At 45.8% G+C, this 12,806-nt stretch overlaps 1 protein-coding gene across 2 annotated transcripts in view; it reads left to right on the top strand.

The window, feature by feature from the left end:
- The window catches only part of COL9A3 (collagen type IX alpha 3 chain), a 38,524-nt gene continuing 25,718 nt past the window's right edge, over positions 1-12,806 (top strand). The window contains exons 1-7 of one of the 2 annotated variants that reach the window (XM_074605190.1): positions 1-177; positions 1,438-1,506; positions 5,969-6,004; positions 6,622-6,693; positions 7,544-7,597; positions 12,041-12,076; positions 12,690-12,713. In XM_074605190.1, the coding sequence (XP_074461291.1) occupies positions 112-177; positions 1,438-1,506; positions 5,969-6,004; positions 6,622-6,693; positions 7,544-7,597; positions 12,041-12,076; positions 12,690-12,713 (357 nt within the window). In that variant the 5' untranslated portion in view covers positions 1-111. Of the gene's footprint in view, positions 178-1,437; positions 1,507-5,968; positions 6,005-6,621; positions 6,694-7,433; positions 7,598-12,040; positions 12,077-12,689; positions 12,714-12,806 lie in introns of those variants that run through there. The other variant, XM_074605191.1, reaches the window with a different exon arrangement.

Genomic DNA, 12,806 nt, shown 5'->3' on the forward strand with positions numbered 1-12,806 from the left:
CCTCCAGCTGGAGCCGCAGGTTTATCTGGAGGCGAGGAGGAGGAGGGATCTGCTGGACCCGAAAGGGTTTAGCTGCCCAGGAGGAACGGAGAGAGGCAGAGCCTGGGCACCATGGCTGGATTCTCCGCTCTCGGGCTTCTCTTCCTATGTCAGCTATTAGCCACGACGTCAGCTCAGGTAAGAAGCCTCGTTTATGTCTTATGCTCAAGAAAAAGGTCTGTAAGCGAAAAAGATACTGCGGTTGTTATACCTGCAGGATGAAATGGCAATAGGCAGATCGTTAGAGTCTAAAATTTGTTAAAAATGTGTGTGTTGCTTGTGCTGTTATGCAGAGAGTGCCTGGCAAACAGCTGGTTTTTACCTGCGTAGGTAGGCTTTCAGATCGTATCCTTGTGTGTAGAAACTGCTGCCTTAAACTTTCTGTAAAAGTCTTGTCTTCTCCTTCGGGACTGCAGTTACGAGAGAGAAAGCCTTGGGAAAGGGGAGACCTGTTGATGCGAGAGAAAGAGTTTTCTTTTACAGTGAAGTGGTAGATTGCCAGTGAGACCGATCTCCAGATTGGGATCTTCATCTGAATCGGAGAATTTCTTATTCCTTCCCTCAATCAATTTCCAAATTTTACATTTATGAAGTAGCATATTTAACCCCTGTTCACTTCAGACGTGAAGCTATATTAAACTTCCCTGTACGGTGTTAATGTTATTGCCTGGGGAAGTAGCTCCTCAGTGAGGTTTTTCATTGTGTTAGTGAGGAATTTTTGCAGCCTGGCTTGGGAATTCAGAGCTGCCCTCATCTGCTGCGAGCAGAGCTACTTCCACAATGAAACCTTTGTTCGCCGAAGCTACAGCAAGTTGCTCTCTGGAGCCCTCTCCATACAGAAGTCATTTATTGGACCTTTCTTTCCTTCCCCCCACCTCAGACCTCCTCCAAAATCCCAGATTTTCAAATGGCATCCTGCTCGGAGAGGAGATTTTTCCCTTTTTCCTTCTGTCTCCAACGGTGTCTGTCTTGCTTTTCCATAACCCCATCAGACTGGGACTATAAATTAATTTTTAACACTCGGGACCTATTTTCTGTGGGCTTTGCATTTCCTCCTCTGCCCCAGATGAAACGTGCCCGTAGGCAGTGAGAACCACGTCCTGTGCAACCAAAACCCATTTGCTGCCCAGTGGCCAGCTCTGATTCCCGGTGTAAGCCACCAGTTAAACCAGCTGGGAGCCCTGAGGATGTCCTCAGTCAAAAAGGTTTTCCAAAGAACCTCGCACCGATCCTGAGCTCCTCCGAGTCCACACAGGATGGCAGGGGGCCTGAGGGATGGAGGGTTAGTGCAGATGTAGGGTTATGCTGTAGGACTTGGCCATTGCTTTCTGATTTAGCCCGTACGTTTCTTCTGATGCAAAAATAAACTCTTCTCTCTCTTTCCCCCAATCCTTTCAGAGAGTAGGACCACAAGGCCCTCCTGGACCACGAGGACCCCCTGGACCATCTGGCAAGGACGGCATAGATGTGAGTGCCGGACGGCAGTGGGCAGGCTCGGGCGAGGGGAGGAGCAGAGGCAGAACCAACTGAGCAGAGAAACTGCTCTTGTTCTCCAGAGCCCCAGCTGATGGGCCATCCTTTGGAGACAGAGGACCTGGAGAACCACCCGACTCGCAAGAGACCTCGCTCTGCAAGCGTCAGAACAGCGAGTGGAGGAGCCGGGTGGCCTCGGGTTCATTGTCTCAAGAGAGAGTTCAGGACAAAGCTAGTGAATGCACAGGGGTTTGTGACCCTGCTTGCAAAGTAGAATATTTCTGTTTTGGTGTCTAGGGAGGGAGGGGAATGTAAGACGTGAGGTTGAGTGCGTGGGTATGATGTGTGCTAGAGTCATTGCACGTTCTGTGGTTCAGAGAGACACTTATGTGACACACCAGAGCATCCATGTTTCTAGAGAGGCTCCGAGAAACTCAAATGTGCAGTGCTGGACCCTGCTTTTACTTATATTTGTTTTATTTCATTGCTGTCAGTATGGCTATCCCTAACTTACATTGGCATGTGAGAGGTCAGAATCTGGCTCATGTGTTGCCAGACACGAGTTGCCTGTAGTGGCACAAAAGGCAAATGAAATGGGCACCCTTAATTTCAGCATGCCGTTCCGTATACGTACACCTCCTGCAGAGGTAGAAGACTACATACCGGTGGAGAAAAACTTGTCCTATTATTTTTAATTGACGTTTCCGTAGAAATGAAAAATTTTGCTTCTGTGAGTCTGCTGGATAAGGCCTGAATTGTGTCTTGTAGCTGGCAGTAGATAAAGAGAGCATCAGATGGACCTTCAACTAGACCACATCAGATGCAAAAGGCCGGATTCACATTTCGATATTCAGTTGGGGTAGCGCTTGTCTCTCTAAGTTGCTTAAGGAATAGGGCAGGTTTTCTTAAAGCTCGTCTCAAGTAAGTTTATTGGAATTGGACCTTTAAGCAACCTTGAAAAAAATCTATTCATTCCATGCAGTCATTTTCTTTTGCATAAGGTTAAAAAAAGATATATGAGTTCCCTGGTACATGGTGAACAAGGAGCTTTTTTGTGCGCAGTGGTGAGCTTTCATAGTGGCTCTGTGAGCGAGGCTGGTCTGAAGAGAGAACCTCATTGATTTGCAGCCAGTCCCTCTAAAGTGTCCTTTCGACTCCTGGAGACCATCTCACTGAAAATCTCGCTCTGGTTTTGTAGCGTGAAAAGTTCAGAGCTGGTACCTCCATGTCTTTCTCTCCGCTGTTTTTCGTGATGTGATAAAAGGCTTAAGGGGACGCCCTGGAAGAGGGTGAAGGACACGCGTTGACGCTGGCAGCAGGACACCAGCGTGGCCAGCAGGCTTCAGCAAAGGGTGGCTGCGTTTCTGCACAGAGTGAAAAAGAAGAATTCGGGAGGGATGAAGCCCTTCAGAGTTCAGGTTGTAACCAACTTCTGTGTATAGGCAGTCGGAAAGAAACAGATCCCTGTCACTGTGTTGTTCAGTTCCTGCTTTCTAGAGGATATTTCACACCTTAATTCTGGAACAGCACCAGCATCGCTTCTGATTGCTCTTGGAAACAGGAGCCTGGGGAGATGCTGGTCACGTGAACTTACGCCCTTTTATCCACTGCTAAAAGCTTCAGAAGGGCTCCCTGTGGGACAGGCCAAATAGCAACATCTAATTAATATGAAGAACTGAGTCCTAATAAATCAAATGACAGAGTAAAGTATTTAAGGTGCTAAGTCTTGCAGTCCCAGCTTGAGCCTGGGGTTTCGGCTGTACAGGAATAGTCTCTCATTTGGACAGACTTGATCTACATCTCTCCTATGGATGTGGGTTGGCAGGTGCCATATTCACGTTTGTGGCCCGGCTGTTCAGAGACAGGCTCCGGGATGGCTTCTGCTATTCAGCAGGACATTGAGGCCTTTAAGGAATTGCACAGAAGAGGTGGAGGGCTGTGGCTAATGTTGAGTACAGTCATACAGCCTCCCAGTTTAAGGGCTACCATTTTTCTGGCAGTACCCTCTAAAAAAGTACGGCGTATAAAATCCAGAACTGCTCTGCATTGTTGTCATAGTGCCGCGTGGAGAGGATGGTGTGGAGCCTGAGCCTGGTAGCATCAATTCGACCACTGCAAAGAATGAAACTATTATTTTATTTCTTTTCTTTAACAATGAGACTGTTGGTTTTTTTTAAAGCACGATCAGAACATTTCTGGGCCGTATCTATGCAAGTTTCCTGAACTCTGTAAGGTGCTCCAGCTGGGCTGTCTTCACAGATGGCTTTGGATGGTCACTGTGTGGGAAGAGTCGCTGAACGGTCTTTGAGCATTGCCAAGGTGTTCAGCAGTCCCTCACCGTCGGCCATGAGCAGTGAGCGGTGCATAACGTACAGCTGAATTATTCAGGATATCTCCGAACAAACCTCGGATGAACCCCATAAGCACGATCTCTAGAAGCTGCTGCTTTCCTTCCTGCCTTTCAGTGAGAGCTGCAGCATTAAGTCCCTCTGAAATCTTTTATAATTATAGCCTTTAACATGCTTCACGTTTCATACTCAGTAACAAGCAAAATCTCTCTCTCCCAAGAATAGAAACAGCATGTTATGATCAAAAGAATTAGCGACAAGTTCCTGTGAATTATTTCTGGGGATGTAATTCCCCAAATTGCTAATAAGCAATTGTCACTTTTCAAAAATCAAGCTTGCGTTTTCCCCCTCCACACTTTCCATCTCCTGGCTTGACTTGCTAAGAAAGAGTAAACTTCCCTCCCTCTGGTGTAGCACCAGGAGAGCATTGCCTTCTGCTGACAGCCTTTGCCTCTAATTCCCGGTGATCTGGCGTTAGGGGTATAAACACTGATTAGGCTTTTGATTCAGCTGCCTGAAGTTCTGGTGCTCCTGCAGAGTCCCGCAGGGGTCCGCAATGGCAGGATCAAGGTTCAGGATGGTCCCAAACAGCCTTTGCTGATGCTGTGACCTCGCTGTTTGGATTGCCGTCACACAGGCAAGAAGAAATGTGAGGAGCTGGCAATCTCGAGTGATGGAGGAGGGAGTTGACCACCTCTGCTGCCGTTTCTAGCTGCCTTTGCAAACCATTCATTGCAAAAGAACTGCTCCTTTCATTTCCTTGGCAGGGGACTTTCCCCACCTATGATAATGATAACTATTTATGGAAAATTCATGGGCAAAGGACAGCAAAGGAGATGCTTCAGCAAGCCAGAGCACAAAGATCCCTCTGTTCAACGACCCTCTGGTCTGTGCGTTGATCGGTCACTGGTGCAGTACATAAATCCTCTCCTGAGCAAATCAAGGCAGCCAGTCTTGAGAGATTTGCCCACAGACTTCACAGTTGCCGACATGGTAAATATAGAAACGTGCTATAAATTCCACGCTTTTGCTTACTGCCTTACAACTCCTAATTATCGAGGCCCACGGTGGGGATGGTGTTATTTCTAGCCTTGCTCTGTTAATAACCATCCTTTTTTCCATATAGATTTTCCTCTTCTGGGGTATCAACGTGCCCCTTCCCCTCCGCTCGCCCACAATACCCATCTCTCTCACAGTATTTAGAGCACTTATCCTAAAGCCAGGAGGGGAGAGTACCATCCAGACGTCTGGAACTGCGACACAAAGTGACTTTCTGCAGGATGAGATGGGAAACCAAGCTCCAGTCAAGCTCCTACTACTCACAAGTGATTGCCTCTTTTGGGGCCTAACAATAAAACATAAATATCTTGTTGTCTGGGGTCCGCGCAAGCTCCTCAATGATGTTACAGCTGGCTGAGCTAGAAGGATTGATTCAGAGACTTTTCAAATATCGTCTCCCAAACACCTTTAGTGCTGTCCTTAAAAGTTGTTTTCCGTTAGGATAGGAAAAAATGAGCGCTTTTGAAATATTTTATAAATACTGGGTTTAATCCAGATTGTGCAATTGGATTAGGTGGAAATCAGTTGGGGGCTTCGTTCATTTGCTTTTCCTGTCAAAGTTCAGTCATATGAAGAAAATGATTGTAGACAGTTTGTTCTTCACTTTCTGATAGTTCTCAACTCCTGGTGGTACCACAGTTCCGTACTGTGTCCTGGATACCTGGAGCTCATCACTGTATCCCTCTGTTTCATCGGGAAGATGTTTGAAAGCCTCGATAGCCATCCACTGCCCCACTTGCAGACAAGCCCAAGCGCAAATAAATTCTAAGCATATCTGGAAAAAGTTGCAGGTGTTGGGCACCGTTCAGAAGCTCAGGTTCTCTCTGGGAGGTCGAGGATGTGGGTTTCACCAAATCTGCTACTGTAGATGTGGAAAAGGTTTATCCTTGATCCAGAGCATCAGCTTCATAAGGGTGATGGTGGTAAATCGTGGAGTGGGCGTGAAGGGAGACTTGAGCACTGTGACGGCTGGGAACACCACTCTTGCAAACAGTCCGCAGAGAGGCGGGGTTCAGAACTAACACTGATGTCTTTTCTCTTTCATTTAGGGAGAGCCGGGCCCTCCTGGCTTGCCAGGCCCAACAGTAAGTATTTTCTGGTTGACGTTGACTTGTTCATCCTTCTGAGAGGGACACAGTGCAAGAGCTAAGGCCTACTGGCTTGGCTTTCCTCTTGATCTGCAGCAGAATTTCCATAAGGGGTACAGAGGAGCGGAGATGCTCAGCACTGGTCCTGGGGACAAGTGTGTTCCCCTGCTTCCATTGCTAGGGGAGGATATGCATGAACTAGAGCTCACCCATCACCCGCGTAACAAAAGCTGGTACCAAGCCACACATGTGTGGTTATTTCTGGCATTGGTCTCAGTCTGCTTCAGCTCTTCGGTCTGCCAAAGGGTGCTCAAAATTGTAGCAGGTGGCACAGCTCTTTGCTTTGGGCCACTTACCCCATCCCTTTCTACCCCTCTTACGGGTAACTGTATGCGTAAGTGATTAATTGAGTTGTGGAGAACTGAGCCAAAGCATTGAAATGTAGTTAGGATTTGGATATGGATTTATGGCAAGTTTCCTTTCTCTGCAGGAATTCTTCCATGGTGTAAGATTAATACATCAACAGATAAACTTCAGTCTTGTAGCCCGTATCAACACATGTTGTGTTTCACTTGTTGTTACGTTAAAACTAGTTGCCTTTTTATCTGATTTAGGGGCCAAAAGGTGCACCAGGGAAGCCTGGAGCAGCTGGTGAAGCTGGATTGCCTGGCCTGCCTGGGGTGGATGTAAGTACTTTGTCATCTTCTCTTAGATCTTTTAAATAGGTAAATAGGTCTCAGATCTTTAAATAGTTCACATAGGTATAGGTGCTTTCACAAAGGGTGTATTGGATCTACATGTGTGTGTATGGTTGGACTCGATGATCTCAAAGGTCCTTTCCAACCATGAAGATTCTATGATTCTCTGATTCTACATATATATCTTACATATCATGAGAAACGTAAGAGTTTTAAGAGCTGAAAGCATCTCCTGATTGAATCAAGGAGTACGAGAACAATTTTGAGATACATAACTGATAGGATGGCGTTCTTACAATAAAGCGTTTCAGTTCTTCAGAAGTGCTCTGGGCAGGTCTGCAGAGACATGGGCATCACCTGACACTTCTGGAGACCAGTTCAGGAATCCAGTGGCACTAATTAGCTGAGGCTTGCTGGTCACTGGGCTGGGATTTGCCCTGCAGCTCTGGAGAGGTGACTGCACACAGCCAGGTTTTCCCAGCTTACCAACTTACTGCCGTGGCAGCCGAGCGTGGGTGAGGTTTTTGCCAGCACATTTTCTTTTGCATCAGGCGAGAGGAAGCGTTCAGTCAGCTTCCACAGCTAAGCTGCAACTCAGTAAACACCAGTAACGAGACTCCTTGGTGGTGTTCATCCACACTTCCGATGTAGAAGGAACCATACTGATAACTTGCTTCTGGTCCTTGCCTTTGTGATTAATCACAGAGAGAAGTAAAATAGGCTTTCCTGAGAGCGTGGCATCCAGATGATTTGTGTTGGTGACAGGGACTTCCTACAGCTCTTATTATTGTATTTCTCTGTTTTCACACTTCTCTATCTTTTTTTTTTTTTTTTACAGGGTTTAACAGGAACTGATGGCCCACCTGGCCCAAATGGGCCTCCAGGAGACCGTGTGAGTAACACATTAGATCCCGAGCCCCTTTAAATGAACATTGTCATTGCTTGTATTGATGATTTCTCATTCCTGTGTAAATTGGTGACGTTTGAGTGTTGATGATGATGGCTTATTTGCCTGTAAGCCCTTGCAGAATACTTGGACCCTTGCAAGGAAGCCCCAGATGGCTTTTCATTAGGAAAGAGCATGAGATCCATCTTTCTCTCACAGGGGTTGGAATGGGCTTGGATAGTTCAATGGGTAGCAGAGGAGAACGGCTCTGGTGATATTTCAAGTATCTAAAAAGTTCCTTGAAACAGTCGATAGACTTAATTACAAAGTTTATCAAAGCGAAGCTATTTTGGCCTTCATTTGCAGTCTGAGTACGCAACTCTGTTACGTTTATAATTACTGCCACTGTGTATTAACTGTTCCAACTTTTGCCTTTTGTTAATTCCGGGGCTGTCCATATGGCTGACATTATTAGCTGCTTTGGCATAGAGTTCCTCAGCCGGCATAGCAAGAAATGAGAGGTTTTTTCTTGCTTCCTGCATATTACAGCTCTGCTAAGGGGCACCACAGGGATGGTGAAATGTCTGCCTGTGATGTTACAGATATCCTTTACATCACCTACAATGGGGCTGGAGAGGCACTTCGGCCTCCTTGTGGCATTAAGAACTAAATATTAGTGAGCCATTCAGCACAGATTTTGATCCAGCGTGGTTATTTTCCCGTCTTCCAGGGAAGATAAGGCTGATATCCACAGCTAGTTTGCTGGTCTCTTGAACTGGGGGCTGCAGTGATGGGCTGAACACACATCAGTGTGCAGAGGTTGAAAAAGGTGGACTTTTCTGACATGTCCAGTATATCTCAATAATCCATTTCTTGCCTCGAGGAGGTACCCAAAGCTCAAAACACTGTGAGTTGTCTCATTTAATTAAGGGGATGAGTGATAGAGGCAAGTATCCTTGATACGTGCCTCTTCTTTCCCACGTGTAAAGCAATGTTTGCTTGGCCACTGGGAGAGTTGAGTGGCAGGAGCCGGGTGTCTCCAAGTCTCCATCCATTGGCACTGCGCTGAAACCCATCTCCTTTGCTTTTCCTCGTGCCCATCCTTCTCCCCAGAGATCCAGGGCCGCAAGATCCTGACCGCTCTCGGTCTATGGCGAGAGTCCAGCGCTTTCTGGGAACTGATCCCCGACTTTTAAAATAGAAAAGTTTGGGACCACACACAGCAGACTGAGCAGTTTTGTGCCCCGGTTTTCCTTTCGGTGGTAGTGTTTGCCCATGCCCACTTTAGCACACAAGCTCCTAGTTTGCAGGGCAATTGAGCAGATGATTTCTGGGCACAAGAACTTCCTCTTCAGCTGTTTCGTAGAAGAACACAAACACAGTTACCGTAACTACATCCTCTGGTTTAACGTGCTTTCCCATGTCTTGTAACTCAAGCTGTCAGCATGGGGCAAACCTGGGACCTGCTGTCATTTATGGGAGCTTTTCAAGGTCAGTGGTCCATCTGGAAAATTGTTTTAATTGGTCTAATAAAAGCCCGGAAAAAGAAAAACTTGTAAATCTCTAGCACTCTGAAAAGGACAGCATTGTTATCCCGGCTTGCGTTCTTCTGCCCAGCTTCAAGAACGTATTTCAGTCTCAGGAGTCACTGAAATAAGCAGGTGGCTACTGACTGTTGTGGGACTGAATTCACACGTAACGCTATGACTTTTTCCGAATAAGCTTGTTTTTCTGAACTGAGAGCGAAGGTGTTTAGCATATGGAAGTGGGCTCAGGGAAGACGATTTTTGGTAACACGTTATTGCTAAACGTTTCTTTTCCTCTTTAAGCCACGCTTCATCAGTCCAACAGTGATTCATGTCTGACCGGGGACAGAGTACTGGGAAGGCAGCATACTAAAATGATTTTTATCTTAAATACTCCCATCGTTATCAGCATCCATTAGCTTTTCTCATGGTTCTGCTTACAGACTCATCAGATCAAGCCTACGTGTTTTTTCAATTAAAACCCTGCTTAATTTTTAGCCAAGAACGAGCTGGGTTCTGACCTCAGTGCTAGAAACTGGTGTCCTTCATTGCAAAGTTTTCAAAGGCCGTTCTGAACTTTGGTGCTTTACACTGTAAACAACGAGGAAAACATAATTATTCATATTTATTTACAAATGTCATATTAATCGAGTATTTCCTGTGCTCCGTAGTTGTATATTCATAAAGTATATAATTTTAAAATGATAAATTATGGTGAGATAGCTTTCTAATCAAACGAGAAAGAACATTGTCACCAGGAGAATGAGTTGAGTCAGACAATGTTATTAAAATCGAGGTGTAAATTAGAGTCTCTCCTTTGAAATTAATGGAATCACATCAGCTTGCTCAGGGACTCGATGATCTTTTACCGTACCAAGAACGTTCGCTGCTGCGTGCTGCACCTTACACCCTCAAGAATATCAAAACTAAGGGGAGTAAAGTGCCAATGCTCGGCGTTTTGGGTCATCTGCCAACCTTTTGGCATGTGGGCCAAAGCAGGAGGGTGAATGCAACTGGTTTCGGTGGGGCAGGATTAGGGTGTAAGTCAGTAGGTGCCCAGAATTCCATGGTTTTGTTGTAGGAGGAGATCCCAGCTTGTCCCTTGCAACCATCAGTAGTTGTGAGGACTTCAGCCTAAAGATGAAAGCGCCTGGAAGAAAAGCAGAGTAACCTGCAGCAAGAGAAGTGAATGAGCTGACATTTGCAGCAGAGTTGATTTTTATTGGATTACAGCCCTCTCCTCACAAGACTGCTCCTAATGAGGCCTTGGGTCCTCGGTGTCTTTCTCCTTAAGCTTAACAAGGGAAAATATTTCTAATCTCGTTTGGTACGCAGAACATGTGGAAAGGGCTGGAGTCGTCCCTGGGATCACGATAAGCAGCGGTGTGCTGGGAGATTTTCCAGGTCTGCCCATCTGCCTGGCGCTCGTGGTCCTAGGGGTAGGCATCATTTAATTCCAGCTGAGGACACCATTCGTGAGGTGTTTCTGTGCATCACTTTGAGAACGTTTGGAGCGCAAGTTTGGGCAATTGGGCTGGCGAGAGGCTGAGGAAGCCTCGTGCTGTGATCGCTCTCTGTGCCCTGCACGAGGAGACAGGGGCTCTGCTGGCAGCACCAGCCGAGAGCATCACAGATGCAGGTGAAGAGCTGTCTGCAGCAGGGCCTGGAGAGCTGCGCGGCTCCTCCGCAGCTCCCAAGCACCAGCCCAGCTTAGGGAAACACACCGCAAACTGTTATTTTATTTATCATTTGCCCCAAATTACACTGGCATTGCTGCACCTCCACTCCTTCCCTCCACTCCTTCCCTCCACTCCTTCCCTCCACTCCTTCCCTCCACTCCTTCCCTCTCCTTCTCTTCTCTTTTTTTTTTTTTTTTCCTTTTTTTCCGTTTCTTTTTAAAAGGAGTGACAAAACTGGCCTGCTCTCATCAGCTGCCTGCCACTGCTTTTCCTTTCCCTGTGGCAGCAACAGCAATTTTCCAAGGATGGTCTCAGACCGCCAGTCAGCGACACGCACCCGGTATCTTTTAGAGCTATCTTAGCAGCTGCTGGCCAAGCTTAATGCATCACACTGGGGTGTTTTTTTTGTTCATTTTTATATTTCCATTCCTTTTGTGTTTCAGAGTTACCACCTATAATTAATTTTACACTCTACCAGCCAATGCTGGCATCTTTGCAATGCAACAAGGGGATTAAGAAGGTCGGCCTGTCTGTGGTACTATCTTTAGCTAAGCAAGAACGTAACAACTTCAGGAATGACTTAATTTTGGTCTAAGATATAAGATCACCAAACTCTAGTCAAGCTTAAGAGGAAGAATGCAAATTGGGGAAAGGAGATTGGGGATTTGCCAAGGAAGCTAGCGAAGAGGCAGAGGCTGCCAAATCTTTGTCGTTGCTTGAAGGGAAAATGTATGAATTAATAAAATTCACTAGAAAGAGTCCAAATCTTGTAAATAGTTTCAGATAATTTAGTCATTGGATCTACAACATGAAAGTATTATGAATGAGAATATTTAAAATGGATGAAATTCAATTTATGAACCTTTAAATATTCATGGAGACTGATCTGAAGCCAGCTGTGACTTGCAGAATTGTCTGTTTAGTCTTTTGGGAGCAGCTCTGCTCTCTCTTGCTCAGCAAACGGTGAAGAAAGTTGCCGGGGCCAGTTCTGAACATCCATCCCTACTGTCTGAAAATGTCCTTCAGTCAAGTAATTAATCAGGAATGACAGAGCCATTATCCATAAGCTTCTACCCTTATATTTGTGAATTCAGCTGAGCATCTCCCGCTGCGTGCTGTGACTGTATGACACTGCTGGGGTTTTCAAACAAAGATCGGTGTCAAGGAGAGCGGGCGTTGGTGTCTACCCATATGGAGGTTTCTGGTCTATCCCTGCTAATTTGTGCTCTGGTTTATTCCTGTAGGGCGCGCTGGGACCTGCCGGGCCACCGGGACCAGCTGTGAGTAACTCCTAGACCTGCATGTCTAAAAATGGTGTGCAATATTATGCTAAAACCACCACCAAGAAAAGACAGGAAGCCTTGTACCCCAAACAAAGGGATCAAAGCCTGACTGAGTTGAAAATACCGTTTGAAGTGTTCAAATGTGTATGTATGACCTGTTCCGCTAACACAGGGCTTGCTCTTAGTCCCTGAGATGTTACCAAGCAAGCCAGTTTGGCATAAAGACTAGCATATCAGATGCTATCAAAATTATTAGACGTTAGATAATGTCTTAATAAAAATGAAAAGGAAAAAAAAAAGGAAAAGCAGATAAACTAGAATCTCGTCTTCATAAATGTCTGTGTCCCACTGTCACGTCACCGTATGTGGCTTTACTTAGAGGTGTCTCATAGGTAACAGCGACGTAAAGGGAATACAAACTATTAGAGGCAACAAAAGGATTCACAAGACTCCAGCTCTGCTCTAATTGCAAATTACATTAATTGGGGACAGGGGAGTGCTAAGGAAACTTACAAGAAAAAAAATAATTAAGCAGCATTTTCTGAGGTTTGCGTTTCTTCCTGTATGTTCAGTTTCTAACATCTTTTATTGTTTTAAATGTTGTTTCCAGGGCAAAGGACTACCAGGACCTCCGGTAAGTAATGAGGCTCTTGTTCAAAAAAGAGGTTTAAATTATTATATGAATGTTACTGGATACACTGAGTGTTACAAACCCACCCCAGGCCTT

The sequence above is a fragment of the Larus michahellis genome, chromosome 12 (assembly GCF_964199755.1).
Source record: "Larus michahellis chromosome 12, bLarMic1.1, whole genome shotgun sequence".
NCBI classification, from domain to species: domain Eukaryota; kingdom Metazoa; phylum Chordata; class Aves; order Charadriiformes; family Laridae; genus Larus; species Larus michahellis.